Source organism: Callospermophilus lateralis, unplaced genomic scaffold (assembly GCF_048772815.1).
Source record: "Callospermophilus lateralis isolate mCalLat2 unplaced genomic scaffold, mCalLat2.hap1 Scaffold_182, whole genome shotgun sequence".
In the NCBI taxonomy this organism is placed as follows: domain Eukaryota; kingdom Metazoa; phylum Chordata; class Mammalia; order Rodentia; family Sciuridae; genus Callospermophilus; species Callospermophilus lateralis.
In genome coordinates, this window is record NW_027512854.1 from 1,665,532 (window position 1) to 1,686,625 (window position 21,094).

The following is a 21,094-nucleotide window of genomic DNA, read 5'->3' on the forward strand; positions in this document are numbered from 1 at the left end:
CTTCACATGCCTCTAAGCACAGTGAGATAGCCAGACTCTGGAGATCGGCTCTCCTCTCTGTCGATGGTAGCAGCAAGTTGTTGTTGTTTTTTTTTTTTTTTACCAGAACCAATTCTGACTGTCTTCTTTTACATAATTCCTACAGGCACATTTAATTGAAACTCACCTCAGTTTCTATCCCTTGGATGACCATGTAACCATGACTACAGCTTTCCAGAGCTCCTTAGAGATCTGTGTCTCAGTTTCTTTTGTTGATAGAGCCTGACTTGTGTTGTTGATGACTCTTGACCTGCCAAATTCATGTCCTTGTTGGGTCCTGGAAATATAAGAACATAAAGGCCAGGGTTTCTGATCAACCATCAAGAAAGTCTAGAAAAAGGACCCCCAGTAAAGAAGTTTCTTCAGTAAGCACTCTGAATCTGCTGAGAAGAATCTGCAGTGCACCTGTCCTCCATTGACATCTCAGGCAGAATCCAACTTGATGAAACTCATTACTGGAAGTTAAAATACAATTTTTTTTAAGATTATAGAGGGTGTGAGCCTACCAGAGAAGAGCTTTCACCTAGCCAGTTTTTCCCTGAAAACTGCTGCAGTTAAATTATTTTATTAACTATTTTATTACTCTAAAAAACATATTTTTTGGTCTAATCTGTTCATTGGCTCTCTGTAATTGCACTCCACTGCATGCCCTTACTCAGGTTTGCCAAACATACACTAGTTGATTTGACTCAAATTCAGGGTGCAGTCAGTAACCACTGTACGCATCTACATATATGTTTTTTACCATAGTATAATATTTTGTAATTTTTTCTTGTGTGGAAACTGTATTGGAAAAGAAAGAAAACTTTTTTTAAAACCAGTTTATCGTTTTATTAAACTAGTTTTCCTATCAGTAAAAGTTTCACCAAAAGAAATTTAGATTTCTGTAAGCCCTTGCTTCCCAGAATAAAACAGTGGGAACAAGACTTCTTTTCTACTTGATGTGACATAATTCAGTCTCAACAGGAAAAGCTTATAATTAGAATGTTTTAAATGTTTAATGATGTGTAGCAAATGTGTATATACATATATATATATATATATATATGTGTGTGTAAACAACTTAAACTTTATACATGTTATATAATATATATGTTATATATGGGTAGAAGGTCCTCTTATTTTTAGTAGTAATTTATGAGTAGTGGTCGGTGTAATGAAGTTACTTCCTGATAGAAATATGCACATCAGTTAGTGTACTATTGGTAGTTCTCTCTCTCTCTCTCTCTCTCTCTCTCTCTCTCTCCCTCCCTCCCTCTCTCTCTCTCCCTCCCTCCCTCCCTCCCCCCTCTCTTCTTTTAGCTGTCAATGGACTTTTGTTTTATTCATTTATATGCAGTGCTGAGACTTGAACCCAGTTCCTCACACATGCATGGAAGCACTCTGCCACTGATCCACAACCCTAGCCCTCGTGTTGATAGTTCTCTATTGTCCTTCTATCCTGGTTTTATAGAGTTAGTAGACAAATCAATATAATATTTGGCTGATTTGCAGAGTATATATACCACTGTGATATAAAGTATTTCAATTTTTAATGTGTACTTCTCTAGTTTTTAAATCTAATTTATTTCAAATATGGAAAATTAGGTGTCTCCTTAGAATACTGATTAGGCAATCTTCATATAATTCATTGGTGATATAATTTTACCAGATGACTCTCTCTCAGATTCTTCCTCAGAATAGTGTTTGTCATTCATTTGGTGATGCACATCAAAGAGAAAAAGATGGTATAAATGGACATACAGAAGGTAAGAACCACTCATTATAAAATCATTGGATATAATGCATGTTTAAAACATGAGCACTAGTGTGATTTAATAGTGGAAGAAATGAAAATAATAAATAGTATGGGAGTTGAAATAGTGTATCTTATCAAGTTGCAACCACAGGGTAAGTTGGAGTTGTCCTAGAGGAGCTGAGTTATTAGGTCCATTTCCAGACCTGCTTAAATTAGAGGAAAGTTGGGACATAAGAAAAGGGGAGAGAAGAATTCAGAAATGAAGAATGAGAAAAGACTATAGACAACAACAACCAAAAAGAAAAAGAAAAAGAAAAAATAAGCAGATGCACATTGATGATGGCCTGATTTAAAACATTCCTTGGAAAGATTATGACTTCTAATACATCTACAAATTAGAGTACAAATTGGGAGAATTTTAAAAATGAGAAATGCAAATATTACATGGTAAACCCAAAGAACTTAAACAGCTGGTGTGTTTTATTCTACATGTCATTTGAAACCTTGTGTAACAGTACAGAGCTCTTATTCCAGACATCCAGCTTTGTCCTTTATTACTTAATGAAACTTCATTCTACACTGGTCCCAGGAAATGATATATCCTCTATTTTTCATGGAAAATTTTTTCCATTCTGGCCTGCTTCCTTCCATTTGTCACTCCTGCCATCTTCTTATTCATTTCTGCTCATGCATATGCTCTCCATACTCATCCTATCTTCAGCATTAGGAGCCATCTAGCTAAAATGCAAATGTGATTATGAACCTCTTTAGAAGATAAAAGGCCAGCTTTTAAAATTACCCAGAAATCTTTCATGAGTTAAGCCTAACACTTTATCCTTTTTCTTAATTTTACTGTCATCTGGATGGCTCCTCACCAATCCCTATATTTTTAGACAAATACTGACCCATTTAATGCTTCAGTCTGTGTGTAGCTACAGCTTTTTAAGCTTTCCCCATTTTCTACCTCTGACTGGCAACCTCATTCCTTTAGTCTCTGCTGAATTCTAGCTCTAGGAAAGCCACTATTCCTGGCACCTTTTTACTCTATTCTCATAGGGAACATATTAATTCTTGGTTCAAATAAACTGTTGATGCTAAGGTGATGTAAAAGAGGTCTTTTCAAGTTCAGGAGCCAAAGGACTAGACAGGAGAAGGAGTAATTTAGAAGTCAACTGGTTGATATCCAGTTGAACAGTGGCTGAAATGCTGAGATACCTCAAGGGGGTAAAAACAGTTTATGACAAGGAGATTGGTAATCATGCAGGACTGAGCAGACTAAGTCTTACAGAAGAACACATTTTTTAGAGTATTATAGAAAAACATTGCATATGCAAGATATTCATTGATAACAGTAGAAAGAGTCTAAGTCACTGTGGAAATGACTGCTAATGAATAGTTGTTTTAAAAGTTAATGTTATGGGGAAGAGAATAGCAAATTATGTGTATCCCCACATTTCTATAGTGTTTTTAAAATTTAATTCTGGCAAATTTTCATTCATCTTGAGTGGATATACCTTTGAGATATTCTTGTTTTCTTAAACCTGGTGATACATAGTGTCTCCTCAGGTAGACTGTTGAAGTTTTATTCCACTAAAAACATTCCCTGAAAAAAATTCTTTGCTGGGTACAGTGGATCACCTCTAAACACAGCTATTGGGAGATTGAGACAAGAGCATGGCAAGTCTCAGGCCAGAACAAACACTTTAGAGAGACCCAGTTTCCAAAAATAAACAAAGATACAACTCTGGCAGAGCTCTTGCCAATGTTGCAATGTTCTAGGGTTAAATCACTGAGTACACACAAGTATACCCCCACCAATAAACAGTTAAAGAGGTAATATCACCTAAAATTCAAGCTTATTATTACTTTTTATTTTTTGGCAGACTGTCATTCTCTCTAAATGTTCTAAGTAGTTTACGTAAATCTACATACATTTTTCAGCTGAACCACTTTGGTTCTCATCATCTGAAGAAGAGGAGGAAGGTCTTGATGACACCAAAAGTAAGCAGCCACAGGTGTGTTCACTCATATATATTTTTAAAACTTCTCATTTCTTACTGTATTCCTTATTTTAAGAAAGTCAATACGGGCAAATTTGATTCCCTTTCCTAACAGTGGTTTGAAATCTAAAGGTGATAATTTAATATTCAAACCTAATAGAATTTAACTGGTTATGAATCTGAAAATAGCATTAAAATTCAGGATAATATATAGATAAATATTATTCTTGTGATTCGGGCAGAAGTTTTTCTGAATATTATTTGGGTTTCCATTTTTTTTAATCCCTGAAAATGATGAAGAAGTTAAAATTAGTGGTTTTGCAAATAACCATTTAATTAATGAACATATATAGTTGTGATGGTCATTGAGTACATTTATGGTAAAAGATGGTCCTTCCCAGTGGCTCAGTTTTAGTTACATATAAACATGGAAAATCACACCCATCTCAGGTGCTCTTTGGGTATCATAGGCAGAGTGAGTGAAAAGACACACATACATGCAGATCCTAATCAGACAGCAATTTCAGACCAGTTTTTCTCATACACTCAAATGTGCATAGCTCACACACCCAGCCCATGGACAGCTGGTGAAATCCTTGAATTCATTTACTATTCTAAAAGCCAAAGTTCCAAGTTTCATTTGGTCTGAGGCTCTCTACAGTGTCTCTCCAGGTTTTCTTTTTTTCCATAGCTGCTCTTTTTTCATCCAGAATGCACACAGGAGCCAATATGACTCAAGCTCTGAAAAATGGTCAGGAAGTGCTGTACATTTTTGTGCTGTCATTTTTCTTCATTGATGTACTTTTTAGTTCTCTCTCAGAGGAACTTGTTGTTTACTCTACCCAGATCCTGTGTGTTGCTTTCTAACAGTACAATAGAAATATTTCTTCACCCTACTTTGTCATTTTATTAAACTGGATTTTCTCTCAGTGAAACACTTACTATAAGCTCCTTAGATCCTGCGAGACTGTGATAACCAAAATGAGGCAAGTCCAACAAAGTCTTATTCCAGCTCAACATCACATAATTCCAGAACTCTTATCACACTGAGTCTCATAAGTCTGTTATTTAAAACATGTAATGCAACATCATATTAATTATATTTCTCAAGAATGTTTAATTAAGTATTTAATGCATTCTCATCTTGTGGGGTTGTGATATATGTTTGTTTACACTCTTAGAATACATGCATTCATGTTATTAAATTTTCAGGGAATACCTTTTCTATGATATCCATCCTGCTTTTACCAAATCAGGAGCCATTGGAAGACAAGAGTTAGCTTCATCTGAAGCACAAATTCTAGGTTGCCCTGTGGAAAAATGACTGTACTTATCTACATTTTAGTTAGCTGCTTTCAAGACCAAAATTTGGGTGATGTCTGAAATAGTGATAGTGAAGTTTTCATGCAGCTCATTGGGGTCCTTTATTTAGCAGGTATTTTCTGAGGGTGGTCCACAGATGTGCATTTCTCACTCATCTGGAGAGAAACATTATATAGCAAAAGAGAAAGCAGATGGACACGTCCATGGTAAGAACTACATACTCTACACAGTTCTTTGGACAGAATATTGATTTCTAACATGAGTGCTGATTTATTCTAATACTTGGAAAAATGAACCTAGTAAACAGGTAATAATGAAAAAGTGAGAAAGATAATGAGTTGTCTCTCTTAAGACCAAGTCCAGCAGCAGGTTATAGTGGGAGTGTCCCTCTTAGTTTCTATACAAGACATGCATAGATCATAGGTGAGTTGGAAATTGTGAAATAGAGAAGATAATGGTGAATACACATTGGGAAAGGCAGAGAGAGTGAGTGCAGCAAGTAAATGAAGGAATAAGAAACAATGAAGGCAGGTAAATTTCAGTCATTTACCAGAATAAAAAGACCACCTGTTCAACATGTGGAAAGAAAATGGGAGTTTCCAGTTGTGCAAATGACTCAAGGTATTAATATTTTTTCTCACCACTCATTTCTGAGTTGTCATTAGAAAGGAATTGAAATGTGAAGAACTGATCATGAAGAAAGGAAGTTTTTTTTTTCTTTTTAAGTGAAATGTTCATAAATCCATGTGTCTGGTCATAAATTTATATAAAACAATATTGTAATTAAATCAAATAAAAAATAAAAATACCTATATCATAGACATTCTTGCCACTACCTGGGATGAAGCACAGATGGCAGACACAGCAGTATGGGAAGTGGAAAAATGTGCAAATTGTTATGGACTGATACCTAAATTCATAGGTTTTTAAAATATTCTTTGGACAATTTGGAAAGGAGAAGGGAGAATAGACATTGAGAAAAGCAGAGAGAATACAGTGAGCAAATGAAGGAGAAAGGACTTCTTCTCATCCTTCAGGTTTGGGAATATCATTGGGTGGAAACCTGGCTCTATTATTGTAAGGCATTTGAAGGCAGGGAAATGAGAAGCAGACTAAGTGCAGACCCAGACTGTCAGACTCTAATAGATCATCTGTGGGGAACCCAATTCAAAATGCATACTCTGACTTACCTGGCCTGCACATCTATGTTTTCTTCCATGTAAGGTAATTCCAATAATCACTATCTGCCGGCCACCATGTAAAGACATCAGCAAAGGATTTCCTTTTAGCCAAACTAAATGCAGAGCCACTGGAACATCAAATGTAATAAAGTTATTGCATACATCTTGTTTTTCTTCTGATCTTGTCTCTTGGCAAGTGATAAGAACTCAAAGTATAGAATTTATATTTCTTAGGTCTAATCCTTAAATTGGGAATTAAGAAAGAGTGGTGAACTGGGGTTGTAGCTCAGTGGTAGAGTGCTTGCCTTGCATGCGTGAGGCACTGGGTTCTATCCTCAGCAACACATATAAATAAATACATAAATGAAAGAAAGAAAGAAAGAAAGAGAGAGAGAGAGAGAGAGAGAGAAAGAAAGAAAGAAAGAAAGAAAAGATGATGTGTCCCTCTACAACTGAAAAAAAGAAAAGAAAAAGAAAGAGTGGGGATAATTCATAGACAAAATGGAAAATATAAAGAATCAAGACCAGAGATCACGATGTTGCTTTTGAAAAGTTCCTGGGAAGGAGAAATGTGGAAGAAACAAAATAAGTTAGCTGGGTAATCTTGGAGGGAATGATGGAGAAACTGAGAGCATGCAATTCAGGGGCTATCAGTATATCTATCTTTTACAATATGTGAGAGATTGTAACTTGTCCATCATTTGAATCATGAGGGTCTTGTAAGTTGGGGAAAGATTCCAGCCATGATCATCTTTTCTCCATACCTATCAGACATACTGCTTCCTGTGGTTTAAATTGAGTCATTCTGAGGAGCAAAATTACATTTCAGAATCATTTATGGTTTTTAATGATAGCTCTGCTCTTTCTCCTTTTTCCTTTCTTCCTTCCTTCCTTCCTTCCTTCCTTCCTTCTCCCTTCCCTCCCTCCCTGTCTTTTTTCCTTACATAATTACTTTCTGTATTTCTTTCCTATTTGCCTGAAAATAAAATTTTGACCATGGGCATTCTAGAAATTCACTTCATTACTGAGCTACATCCTCATCTGTCAAAAGCTAATTATAATTTTTTGATTGGCCTGGCCTTTTATGAATACACTTAAAACACTGGCAAGTCAACCAAACTAAACTCATTTGTAAACAGAAATCTTTATACAGTTTACTCTTTGAATACCCAAAATCTTTGTCATATATGCATGTGTTTGTGTGTGTAATAATATATTATTGTTATCAGATAAAGCTATGCTCTTCCATTTCAACTTTCCCTTTAAATTTTTATGTCTCAAAAGTTTAAACCAATCAAACCTTATTTCTTAGATGTGGAAACTATCTGTTCTCACACAAGGGGATCATGAAAATCTAATTCATTTAAACCAGAGAATACAGGAATAGAGGATGCACAAGAGGAACCAGCATCCCACCTGAATATAAGAAACAAACAATAGGTGTCATAGCTTTCAGAGTCAAAGTATGTATTTCAACTGACTCCTTCAGATATCTTTATTGAGAAATGAACCTAACATTTCCCTGGGATCTGAACACAGCTTTGGCCTTCCTAAACAAAAATGAAAGGACAAATGCAGTAAATATATACATACTTAAAATTATAAAGATTAAATCTTTTCAATAGTATTTCCATAAGATAGGTTCTATGGCTTGTTTTTGTTTTGACTTCACCTTTGCCATTGACTCTCTTAGGAACCTTCTTTGCTTCTCCACTAGAGGATTGTTGGATTCTCCATCAATCTTTGCATTGGTATATGTTCCCTTTTCTCTTTTATTTATGGTCATTGGACAAATACTCTCAGGTTTGTGAAATGAACAGCATGTTTCACAAAACTTATTCACAAAATTCCTTTGGCATATTTTAGTCACATGATTGTTGTCAGCCAAACCAGCCAGCACAGAAACCCAGGAGATAGCATAATTTTTAGCACAGCTGAACCATGGACCTCAGCTGTATGTGGAGGCATCTGTAATGTATGAGTTGTTTTGTCCTCTTCACCTTTGCTTGATTATATACCCCTTTTGTTTTTCAGCCTCTAGGGTTTCATCTGATTTCAGAAAGGTAATTAAATTTCTATATTTATTCTAAATTATTAACTTTGTAGTCATTGAAAAATACACTCTTTATTTACTGTCTTCTTTCTAAGTGCACCGATCCCATCACAATAAAAGAGGCCCTTCCAAGGACAGGATTAGGCAAGGTGAAAGAAAAGACAGTCAAATTGGGTAAGTTTTGCTTTACAACAATCCAGGGAACACAATGTTAAAACACTTGAAATGCTACCAGTGTTCTCACATGTAAGGTGGTTTTCCCAAAGAGGTGGGAGGATTTTCCTCACAATGTCATCAGTAGTCACAGAAAATGATCTCGCCTCTGTGTTTCTGGGAATATCCCCTCAATTCTGAATTGTTTCCCCTCCCTATCATACTTTTAAATTCTCCCTATTTCCAGCCTTTGGAGTGAACTAGCTACCATGCAAATGTCACCATAAGCACCTCTTTAGAATGTGAAAGGTCAACCTTCTGAAATTTCTTAGAAATATTTCCTGACATGAGCAAGCCTCATTCCATATCTTTATACCTTTCCTCTGCCTCAACTGTCCTCTGGCATTAGGCCTCACCTATCCCTTTATTCTGAGACAAATCCTGACCTATTTGATACTTTTCTCTGTGTGGGCCTACAGCAATTCATGCTCTCACCATCTTCTGCTCTCTGGCTACTCACCTCTCACCTGTCTTTTTGTGGGGTGAGTAGCCAGAAAAAACACCATCCCTGGGGGCACATTTTCTCTGCTTTCTTAGTTCATTTTCTCTGACACTTCAGCTGGTCACATTAGCTTCCAGACACATAGGTTCCCCTTTGCCCTTCTCACCGGAGTCACACAGGTTTAGTCTAGCCTGCACCAGTTTTTTCTACCTTCCATCAGGCACAACCTAGGTCCCTTGATAGGCACTTCCAGGATCCTCGTGTGTGTGTGTGTGTGTGTGTGTGTGTGTGTGTGTGTGTGTGTTGTTTAGAGGAACTGAATCAAAGAAACCACTGTTGCACTCTTTCCGAGGATGGCTACGGCTTCAGCACTCTCATCACCCATTGAGAGAAGAGCATGCTTTTTAAGCACCAGTGCATAGTGCACCTTTTGGTCAGATCAGTTTAAGCAATATTTTTGATCTCAGGTTTCTCTTTAGCAGGGCACATCATGGTACAACTCAGAATGCAACTTCCTCTTCTGTCTCCCCATTTGTCTGAGGCAGATCTGCTCTGATATTTGCATGCAGGTTGTAGGCTTTTTTTGTTTATGTTACACAGATTACTGAATCTCTGGACCTTTTCAGTGTTCAGAATTTTTAGGGATTTGAATAAAATCCCTCTTTCACTCACTTCGCTGAGAAGCTCTTGACCAACTCTTTGGTCTCCATGCAATAGTGTAGCTTAGAATGCAGCTTACTCTATACCAACATTTTCCCAGAATCAGCCCTTCTTTCAATGTGGATTTTCAAGCTTGTTTCTGAGCAAATTTCATTGATCTTGAGTAGTCAAATCTTGGCAATATGGTTTGCACTGAACCTTGTATCCTGTCATGTCTCTATAAGGTGTGTTTTGAGGATTTGGATCAAGAAAAACTACTCCCTGAGAAATCAATGTTTGTTGGGTGCAAATGGGTACATCTTTATTCACAACTACTTGGAAGTCCAAGCCTTGAAGGATGGCTGTATTCAGTCCACTCAGAGGACTCCAGTTGCCAATTAAAGTGGCCATGGGATAGAACTAAGTGGTAGAGTATTTGACAAGAAATCATAAGTTTGTGGGTCCACTCCCAAGGTGTATACACAGAGAAAGAAAAAGAAAAAAGAAAAACTGTGGAAAGTTGAAACCAGTAATTATTCACCAAATATTAAACTTAATTGAAAATCATATTTGGGAATATTAAGTTGTTTTGGTGTTACAATTATACTTTTCTATTTGGATTGATGTTCACTCTTTCTAATGCAGTTCTAAGGAATGTGAGTAAATGTATTCATTTATCAGCAGAGACCCATTTTGACATGACTTCAGAGGAAGAGCACAAAAGTTTTGATGACGGTCAGTGTACCCAGTCTCAGGTATGTCAACATATAAAGCATTTCTTCCTGTTTCCTCTTGTTTTTCTTCCTTGAAGAAAGTAAAGGAGGCCAAATGAAAATACCATTTAAATAGTCTTTTGGAATCCAGGAATTATATATTACTAATAACATCTAAAACCACTCTGAACTGGTTAGAATCTGAAAATAGTATTAGTATTCCTGTCAACCCATAGCTAAATTTACTATGTAATGGAGGCAAAACAATTCTAAATGTTGCTTGTGCTTCCACTTGCATAAACATTTTGAAAAATGAAATGTTGAGACTAAATTTGAGACTGACGAATAACCACCTGGGTTATGAATGGTAATGGTCACAGACTGCATTCATGTGAAAGGGTGATGTTGGCAAAGGCTCAAAATTCTAGTGAAAATTAGTAGTTATTTGCTACAAGTTGGGAAAAAAAAAAAATATATATATATATATATATATATATATATATATATATATATATAATTTAACTTTACATCCTGGTTAATGTTTATTTGTTATTTTTTTTTAATTTTTTATTGATTTTTTTAAAAAAATAAATGACAGCAGAATGCATTATAATTCTTATTACACATATATAGCACAATTTTTTATACCTCTGGTTGTGTATAAAGTATGTTGACCCAATTTTTGTCTTTTTACGTGTATTAAACAATTTTTTTCTGTAGTGACCTTTTCATTTTGTTTCTCATCCTTGCAGAAAATTCAGTCAATATGTTGAATAATTTTATCAAAATGTCTTAGTATATTAAAGAAATGTATTTGTGTGCATTAATGGGGCAATGATGGAATTTAGAGATGCTGTCTCATCTTTTTTCTCACATTGCCAACATTCCTGGTGTGAGATTTAGCACACATCTAGATTTATTTTATTTGGCTGACATGTAGGTCCTTGGGTTTACAGCTTTCCCTTTGGGGTGTATCCTGGGCAGGGGCCATATCTCAGTGTCAAATCCCCAACTGAACACCTAAGTCTCATATTTTCAAACAAAAACTTAGTTCATTGTTTAAAAAGTGTAATCCTATTTAATATGAAACATACTCCCCAAAATTCCTTAAAATAAGACTTGAAAGCCTTCTCACAGTTGATGGTGAATGCAAAGTCGGATGAGTTACAATGAATATCATTCCTCCTGTCCTTTGGGGTGTATACACCTTTGTTAGCATGTTGTCAAGGAATGCCTTTTCTATGAAATCCACCATGCTTTTACCAAATCAGGAGCCATTGGAAGATAAGTGTTCAGCTTCATGTGGAGCACAATGCTAAGACACCCTGTGGAAGGTATGACTGCTCAGTCTGTAGTTATCTACATGTTAGTTAGCTGCTTTCAAGACCAAAATTTGGGTGATGTCTAAAAGAGTGATAGTGAAGTCTTCATGCAGCTCATTGGGGTCCTTTATTTTGCAGGTATTTTCTGAGGATCATCCACCGATGTTTGTTTCTCACTCATCTGGAGAGAAACATCATAAAGCAAAAGAGAAAGAAGATGGACATGTTCATGGTAAGAGAACATATTCTACACAGTTCTTTGGATAGAATATTGATTTATAACATGAGTGCTGATATATTCTAGTACTGGGAGAAATGAACCTAGTAAACAGGGAATAAAGAAAAAGAAAGAAAGATAAAGAGTTGTCTCTCTCAAGACCGAAGTTCAGCAGCAGGTTATAGTGGGAGTGTCTCTCTTAGTTTCTGTACAAGACAAGTATAGACCACAGGGGAGTTGGAAAACTTCAATTTTTATGTTGGAAAGAATAATGTTCTTCACATTCTACCTGCTTTCTGTTCATTTCTTAGTGTATTTTTATTTTCCTCAGGGAATCTTTTCTATAGATCAGATTTATGTATTAGATCACAAACCTCTTTTCTAATATCATCTGTCTAAAATTATAATGAACTTTTTTGTGTGTCTGTCTTCTCCATTAGACTTTAAGCTAAAGAAAAATAGGGGTCTAATCTCATCTGCTATATCTTCAGAGTTCCTCATATTGTGTCACGTGTTTTATGCACTCATTGCTTTAGTGTATAAATAATGCATGTGAAATATACAGCATTCATATATTTAAATTAGTCACATATTTTATTTCTATCTTCTTTTTTCTGACAGATTCTGTTAGCCTGTCGAAAACCCAGAAAGCAGTTCTATTACTTCAAAGAATAATAAAGAGCAAAAAAAGTCACTGCACACAGTGTTCACTACATGTTAAAAAAAATGCACAACTGGAAAATGAGATTCATGATCTAAAACAGAGGGTATCAGAGTTTAAGCAAGAAAATATAGAATTCAAACAACAACTCCACAATTTGAGGTATTATATCCTAGATTGAAAGAAGGAGTGGAATCTTTTCCTTTAATCCAGTAAAATAAGAAGGGCAATTTTTTTTTTAACTACTGCCTCATCTGTTAGCACTTTGCAAGGGAGAAAACGTGAATAAATTATAAAATTCTTACAAATATGATAGCATATTATTAAATGTGATTACTTCTAAAAAATAAGTTCATATTTTTCCCCATCACAATTTTAATGGCTCTATGGAACCCCATCTGCTAGTAACCTATTTATTTAACAAACATAATTTGGGATTGTTATTTGTTTATATTTTTTAACTGTTTATTACAATTAATATTTCAAGAAATATCATTTATAAAAAAATCATTTCCTACTCAGATACCATGGCATGTGCCTATAATTCCAGCAGCTTGGGAAACTGAGATAGGAGGATCAAAAGTTCAAAATAATCCTCATCAACATAGCAGCAATGTCCTAAGCAAATTAATGAGACCCTGTCTCAAAAAAAAAAAAATGAAAAAGACCTTGTGATGTAGCTAAGGGATTTAGCTTTTGTGGGTTCAATCCCTGGTACCAAAGTTGGGGATGAGAAGAAAAGAAAAAAAATAACTTTCTATATTTCTGTTTACTTTTGAAAAAAAAATTCAATATAGAGTTATTTGGTTAAAGTTGTGAAACTTTAAAAAGATTGCAGGATTTATAAATTTCTCTCAAGAAAGTTTGTATTCCACCAGTGAGGTATTTTTCACTGCCCTGAAACATGTTATTATACATTTATAGTTTTTAGGCTGATTTTCAGGATCAAACTCTGGGTTTTGTGTTACTAGTGTGATGTGCTAGTGATGAGCTAGACCCTTGGCTACACTTCTAACATTAACATTCATTAAAAAATGAAATGAAAACAGAGTATTTTTATTCAAATTCATTCTCATTCATTAATTTGTTCATATTTCTATATTGAAAGGACATATACTTTTTATGTTTTTTAGGTATACATGACAGTAGACTATATGTTGACATAAATCTATTTTTGTTGTGTCTTATATTCCATTATGTGTGTGCACACACACACATCATATTTTTTTATCCACTCTTCTGTTGAAGAACATTATTCTTCATTATTGGATTAAATATTAGTTCCCAACTTGTTCAAAAATGGATTTTGAGTTTTTTGTAAAATACATAATGATCAAAAAGGTAAGTTAAGAGTGTTACCATAAAAGAAACATAAAAAGTAAAACAACAGGTATTAGATTATTTATCCCAATTCGGGGTTATAGTAATATGAAAGATACATATTTTTTATATCTTTATTTTATTTATATGTGGTGCTAAGGATTGAATCTAGCACCTTACCCTTGCTAGGCAAACACTCTACCACTCTGCTACAGCCCCAACCCCAAAAGACACATATTGAAAAAAGAATGTCTGAATATGCTGTTACACTGTAAGCCAATTATAGGTATACCTGACATTTTATGAAGATAAATGATATTACTACTGAATTCATAAATTTGTATATGAACAATGTCTTTAAAACTTGTTTGACATGAAATTATCTTTTTAACTGGGGAGGATCTATGATTGTTCAAAAAAAATTTACCTTGATCTTGTCAATTTACCAAATCATTTCTAAATTCCTTTTCTGTGGTATCTAAAAAATTTGCTAGTAACAGAAACTTATCAAATAACAAAACAATCTTTTATTATTGACTTTCAATTATGTATGTTTTACATAAGATTAAAGGAGAAATTTAAAATGTTAAACTAGAAAAGCTTCAGAGAACATAGAATTTTTATTAAGATACTAAATCAGCATACAAAGAGCCAGAACATAAAAATACATTTTTGGTTTTTGGCAAAAGTCAATTAAAAGACATCCATATTAACTTCAGATATACCTTAAAAGAAGATGAGGTGAAGAGAAAAAATGATGATATGTTACATGAAAAAAATAAGAACCCATTAAAAGAAAAAGAAACAGAATATAACAAAGAGGATCAAGTGAGAAAGCAAGCTGAAATCTCTGTTTGTACAATAGATAAAGAATTGGAGACTGCAAGAAATCATTTAAATCAGGTAAATGAACATTCAGTAAAGTTTCAAATTTTTACTGTATTTTATTTGAATTATTTATAAAATCCCTTTAACTTATTGTATGTGGCCATGTTTCACTTAATGATGGCAATGTGGTCTGAGGAATGTGCTGTTTGGCAATTTCACCAACATGCAGTCATCATGTGTGTGTACTTCCACACACTTCAGACATCTCCCACAATGCCAGGAAACACAGACTTATATCACCTCCATTTAGATGCAGTCTGCTGTTTCCCAAAGCATGGGTATATTATTTTGATTTAAAACACAATGTTCATTATTTGGCAATAAAAAAAAAATAAAAAAAGATCTGACAAACCAGAAAAAAAAAACCCACAATGTTATATGACTCTAAAATTAAATGATGATATTTATGACAAAACTAGTTACAGCAAAACTTAGCATCTGGTAGTTGTTAATCATTGGTTTTCTAAATGAAGAAGTTTAGTTTAATCGCTGAAATAAATACAAATTTAGGTGTTTTATGTTAAAATACAAACTAAATAGCTATGCAACTATTTAAAACATTTTTTTAAAAGTGTTTCACAATTACGTTTCTGTCTGCATTTAAGAAATGTTTTAACTCACCCAAATTTATCTGTCATTTGTGCAATTGAAATGTAAGACATTTACTCATAAAGAATAAATCTACCTTTTGGAATTATTTTTTAATCTTGAAAGTCCCACTCTTAAATTAAGCTTTTAGACTTCTGTCCCCTTCTGATATACAACCAAAACCTTGCTGAAATAAATTTGTAGATTTTAGCAGAACAAAATGAAACCTACAGACAATTTTCATGAGACCATAATGCCAGAATTTACGATATGAAATTTGAGTAACACATCTTTGCAAACAAAAAGAGATAGACATGTGCAGAAAGGAAATGTTTCCTGAATTATTTTCTTCTGTTTTCAAATGAGTGAGTGAGAGTGTGTGTGTGCGTGTGTGTGTGTGTGTGTGTGTGTGTGTGTGTAACATAGTTAAACAGTAAATCTATTAATCATGGGAAAGTATAGAGGGTTTTAAATCCATATATTTATAACCATAATGTACATATTTTGGAGGTGAGGGGTGCAATTTTTGTCCCATTGAATTAAGTAATGTTCTTAATTCAACTGTATTTCTCCGCAGCAGTCCCATGAAGACTTTCAGAGTAGCCTTATAAAGAGAAAAGACTTTTAATATTTTCCAGAGGAATAGATGATTTTTCTATGATCTCAAAACCCTTGCTTCTAATAGTAGATCTTCTAGTTTGGGGAAGTTACTTTGCTCTCTTGTTGTATTAATATGCATTATTACTCCCACTGTTATGTAAGAAGGAAAAGTGGGGCCAGCAAATACTCTGGTTTTGTAAATCATTTTCTCACTTTTGAGAAGAGAAACAAACACTTTGCTTCAAGTAATCTCCTACTTCAGTACAAAACACCTTTGGAAAAAATAGCATACCATAATATGTTCTTAGAAATAAATCACTGGTAAGTATTTGTTCCTAATACATAAGATCTGTTTATTTCCTTTATTTTATATTGACTCATGTTTCAATCTTCACTAAAATGAAACAAATGCTACTGAGTAGAAATCTCAGGATTTTCTGAGTAGAGTCTTACACGTTTTGCCTTATTTGTCATTTGTATTTTGAAACACAGGCCTTCTTTGGTGTTTATCCATTCATAGGACAGATGTAACTGGCTTTGTGGGTGTGCACTAGAAGCAGAGGCAAAAGACTTGGAGAAAAATCATGCAATTTGCCTATGCTTTTAGCCTTGTGCTCCTTTTCAGAATTGTGATACATTGTTCGTTGATATAGATCTTGTGTTTAATGCTGTTTCTGCATTTATCATTTATCAATAGGTGCAATTCTCATTCCCAGCTACAAAATGTTAGAAAACAGAATATGCTAGGAATATTTTTAGGAAAAGACCTTGGAGAACTTTTGTATGTTTCAGTAGATGTACAGCTAAGGCTCTTACTATGGTCTGGTTGAATACATGAGGTGTCAGATTGCAAACTTATTCTTCTTAAAGTTAAATGTTCTTTTATTTGCCACTGAAGCCATCCCAACAGATAGGTACATAATAAAATATTTGGTATTTTTAACTGTTTAAAGGGTAGATCATATGATCCTAAAAGTGGATCAACATGAGAAATAGTGAATTCTAATTTTTATTTATTGTTTTTAGGTATACATTACAATAGAGTTCTTTTGGTGTATTACACATACATAGTATATAACTTCTTCTATTGTAGAGTTTTTCTGGTCATGTACTCATATGTGAACATAGGAATGTAATGTCAGATTCATTCTACTATATTCCCCTCCCCTCTCAGCCCTTTATTTACTTTTGTCTAACCAACAAACTTCTATTCTTTTATTCTCCACCCTTATGTGTGTTAGCAACTACATGTTAAGGAGAATATTCAGACTTTGGATTTGGAGAACTGGATTATTTCACTTGGCATGATAGTGTTCAGTTCCATTCATTTGCCAGCAAATGCCATAATTTCATTCTTCATGGCTGAATCCATTGTGTATATATGACACATTGTCTTTATCCTTCCATGTGTTTAAAGGCACCTAGGTTGGTTCCACAGCTTAACTTTTGTGAAGAGCTGCTATAAATATTTATGTGTCTGTGTCATTATAGTATCATTCTAGTATACACTGAAGAGCAGAGTAACTGGGTCAAATGGTCGTTCCACTCCAGGTTTTGTGAGAAATCTATATACTGATTTCCTGAAAAATTTCTTGGTGCAATGTATGAGTGAATCTTTTCCCCACATTCTCACCAACATTTATTGTTACTTGTATTCTCTATATCTCAGTGTAGTTTTAATTTTCATTTTTCTAATTGCTAGAGATGTTGAACATTTTTTTCATATACTTATTAACTGTTTGTACATATTTTTCTTTGAAGTGCTTGCTCAGTTTTTTGTTCATTTATTGATTGGGTTATTTTTTGTGAGTTATTTTTCGAGTTGTTTATATATTCTGGAGATTAATGCTCTATCTGACATGTCAGTGACAAAGATTTTCTCCCATTCTATAGGGTGTCTACTCACATTCTTGATGGTTTCCTTTGCTGTAAAGATACCACCCCATTTATTGATTCTTTATTTTATTTCTTGTACTTTAAGTGTCTTTTTGAGAAATTCAGTACCTACAATGACAAGATGGAGCACTGGGCCTGTCTAGTCTTGTAATAGGTCTAGAGTCTTTTATCTATTATCTAGGTCCTTGATCCACTTTGTTTTTGAGAAATAGGGGTTAAATTTCTCCTATGACATATGGGTTTTCAGTTTTCCCAGCACAATTGGTTGATGAACCTCTCCTTTCCCCAGTGCATGTTTTATAGTGTGTTTGTCTAGTATTAGATAACTATATGTGTGGGGTTTTCTCTGTTGCTTCTCTTCTGTTCTGCAAAGTTATTTTTTTTTTCTTACATTGGCAAACTAACTAATCACTTAATCTATTCTTTCATTCTGGTATAATGCAGATTTTTTCAATCCTTAATTTTTTTCTTTTTTTATAACCAGGAATTGAACCAGGGTGCTCAACCACTGAGATGCATCCTCAGCCATTTATTTATTTATTTATTTATGAATGAGTCAGGGTCTCACTAAATTGCTGAAGACTGGCTTTGAACCTGTGATCCTCCTGCCTCAGTCTCCTGAGACACTCTTATTACAAGCATGAGCCCCTGAACCTGGCAGTTCTTACATTCTTTAAATTGTAATTTTCTTTTACTCTCATAGATCCATCTTCTTGAATTAACTTTTGAACTCTTGGGAATTTATATTTTTATAAGCTCAGAAGTTTACATCTACTTTTTCTGCAGTGGGTATCTATTTATTGAAACCCTTTCACCATATAAATATACAGGTTTTTCTTTAATTTCAGTGAAAATTATGAAACATCATTTTATTGAGTGCTAGCTAAATGTATCCTTGGTTTTATTTAGGTTTCTCCTAGTGATGGGACAGAGAACAAGCTATTGCATAAATATCACAAGAAGAAGGATGAGGTCTCTGTGAAGAGACTGGGAATGGACACAGTAAAATATCAGAACCAGGAAAAGAAGTGCTTTGAGAATACTGAAATTTTAAGAGAAAAGAATACCAGCCTTCCATGGACACAAAAATTGAATGAGGAAACACTTATGGAAATATTCCAGGACAATGAACAGTTGGATATTTGGAAAGTTGAGAGTACATTGCAAAATTTCACACCTGAGAGTGAAAAACAAAGCACAGAAAGACCAGAAACAGATGTCAAATCTCACCCTGCCAGATCTGGTCCTGCTCCACCCCATCAAAGTGAAAGTCCAACACCAAAAGGAAATCTAGAACTTGCTTTCCAGAGAGGCAGAGATAAAGACTTTAGTTCACAGGAAGAAAAGAATATTGATGTATCTAACCTAAACGTTAGTAGTGAGATTCCTTCCCAACAGGTTTCAAAGTCTGAAGTAAAAGTAAGTAACCAAGAAAACAAGTTTTATCAGTCAAGAGTAATGACTTTGGCTACAGATCAGGTAAACAGACACCTAATACAAAGACAGTGCCAACGGAAGGAAATGGAACACAGGTATCAAAATGAACAAAGAAAAAGGAATGAACACCTCAGAAAGCAGGAAGTTTCTAAAGAGAAGGTATCTAAACTACAAAGAGAAACTATATTGCATGAAGAACAATTGCATGACGACCAATTGCATGACTATCGGAACAAAGGTGACAATAGAATAGATGGAATTATTAATGTCCAAACTCAATTTTATGATGTTATAAAAAAACTTCAAGCTCGGAATGACAGGTATCGTCTCATGCTGGAAAACAAATATTTGGAGTTAATCAATGAAACTAATCATTTAAAAGAACAACTGGATCAATATGGAAAGGAGAAAGCAGAAGTAAGTATCAAGCAAGATATCTGTATAAAGAGTCTTCAAAGGAATACTCAAAGTGATATCTGCTTATGGCTAAATGTTGATTCTTGATGAATATAAAAATGTAGATATTATGAATGTGTTTCTGTATCAACACAGAACTACAATCTATTGTCTAGCAAAAATAACTTAGACATCATTTGCAGCACAACCAATCTGTGTTTGAAGTGCTAAGTATTCCAATTTCCCTGCTCTGATTCTTACACACTGTGTACATATTTTAAAATAACTATAGGTACTCATATGTCAACTAAACACAAAAGACTTAGTTAAAATGGATTTTAATATTTAAAAAAGAGGAAATTTTTGAAACTTGGGCCTGACCCTTCAATTTAAGAAATTGTTTCTTATAAAGATTTAAGAGGTTAAGATTTTTTTGTAGGTTTATATGCTGCCATTAGTAATATGGTCTCAATAATGCTGAAACAATATCTAATTTTGGTGCCATTAATTCAACCCAAAGTTTGCACATGCTCAACACATGTTCTACCAATGAGCTACATCCCATTACTGAATAACAATTTTAATGTCTTCTTGTTGCTGTACTTGAAGATCACAATGAAACAAATAATGGAAATGCTCATACCTAGTTTCAAATAAATTAGTTACTCTTACAGTTTGTTCCAGATTTTCCAGTTGAACTGAAATGTAGATGCTGTGTTTTGTAATAGACTTTCTTCAGTATATTTTTGTATATTTCTAGTTGGTAAATTAATAAGTCATTTAAGTTTAACATAAATCTGAAAATAACTGTCCTGATATTTTTTGTTTTTATTCATGTCTTGTCCACCTCTTTAAAAGCATCTATTTGTCATTATCATAAACTGGGACTAATGTGATGAATTGCAGCAAAGCCACAGTTGATTTCATCTGTAATTTGATGCATATATTCATGATAACTTGCTAATAGTTTTCTTCATTTCATGGCCTAATTCCTATTATATAGTGACTTTCAGTACAAAGATAATTGTAGCCATCTAAAATCCATTAATTTGGCATTGAACCCCCATGTCCACACTAATGAGGGTGGCAGGGTTTATGTAAAGCAGGAGTGGTCTGAGGATCAGTGAGAAATCTAGGAGATGTGGACAGGCAGTGAGGTGGAGACCAGGTTACCTAGCATCTCCTTTATTCTTTGTGAAAGTATATTGGAATTATTTTAGCAAAGCTTTAGAGATGTGAGGTGTGGGGTATTAATTTGAGTCTCTAATAAGAGAGGGATAATAACCTCTGTAGAATTCACCACTACCAATGAGACCTGTGTAACCATTTTTGATTGAGATTTCAGTAGTTTGTTAAACATTGCAACTTTATCAAGGGCAGTATGTAGAGATACAGGGCTCTCCCTGTTGTGTAAGGAATGTGATAGTG

The 21,094-nt window shown here is 34.3% G+C and overlaps 1 protein-coding gene and 1 long non-coding RNA gene across 2 annotated transcripts; both read left to right on the forward strand.

Moving 5' to 3' along the window:
- Positions 1–1,708: 1,708 nt before the first annotated feature.
- LOC143640338 (uncharacterized) lies at positions 1,709–5,292 on the forward strand. Its single transcript, XR_013154914.1, has 3 exons — positions 1,709–1,787; positions 3,719–3,792; positions 5,213–5,292. It is a non-coding gene; the product is annotated as an uncharacterized LOC143640338 (long non-coding RNA).
- Positions 5,293–8,426: 3,134 nt separating this feature from the next.
- Positions 8,427–19,774, forward strand: LOC143388794 (ankyrin repeat domain-containing protein 26-like). The gene is made up of 4 exons (XM_077108174.1): positions 8,427–8,508; positions 10,310–10,383; positions 11,802–11,895; positions 18,743–19,774. The coding sequence occupies exons 2-4, from the start codon at positions 10,358–10,360 to the stop codon at positions 19,772–19,774; spliced, it is 1,152 nt and encodes a 383-aa protein (XP_076964289.1). The 5' UTR covers positions 8,427–8,508; positions 10,310–10,357.
- The last annotated feature ends 1,320 nt before the right edge of the window (positions 19,775–21,094 follow it).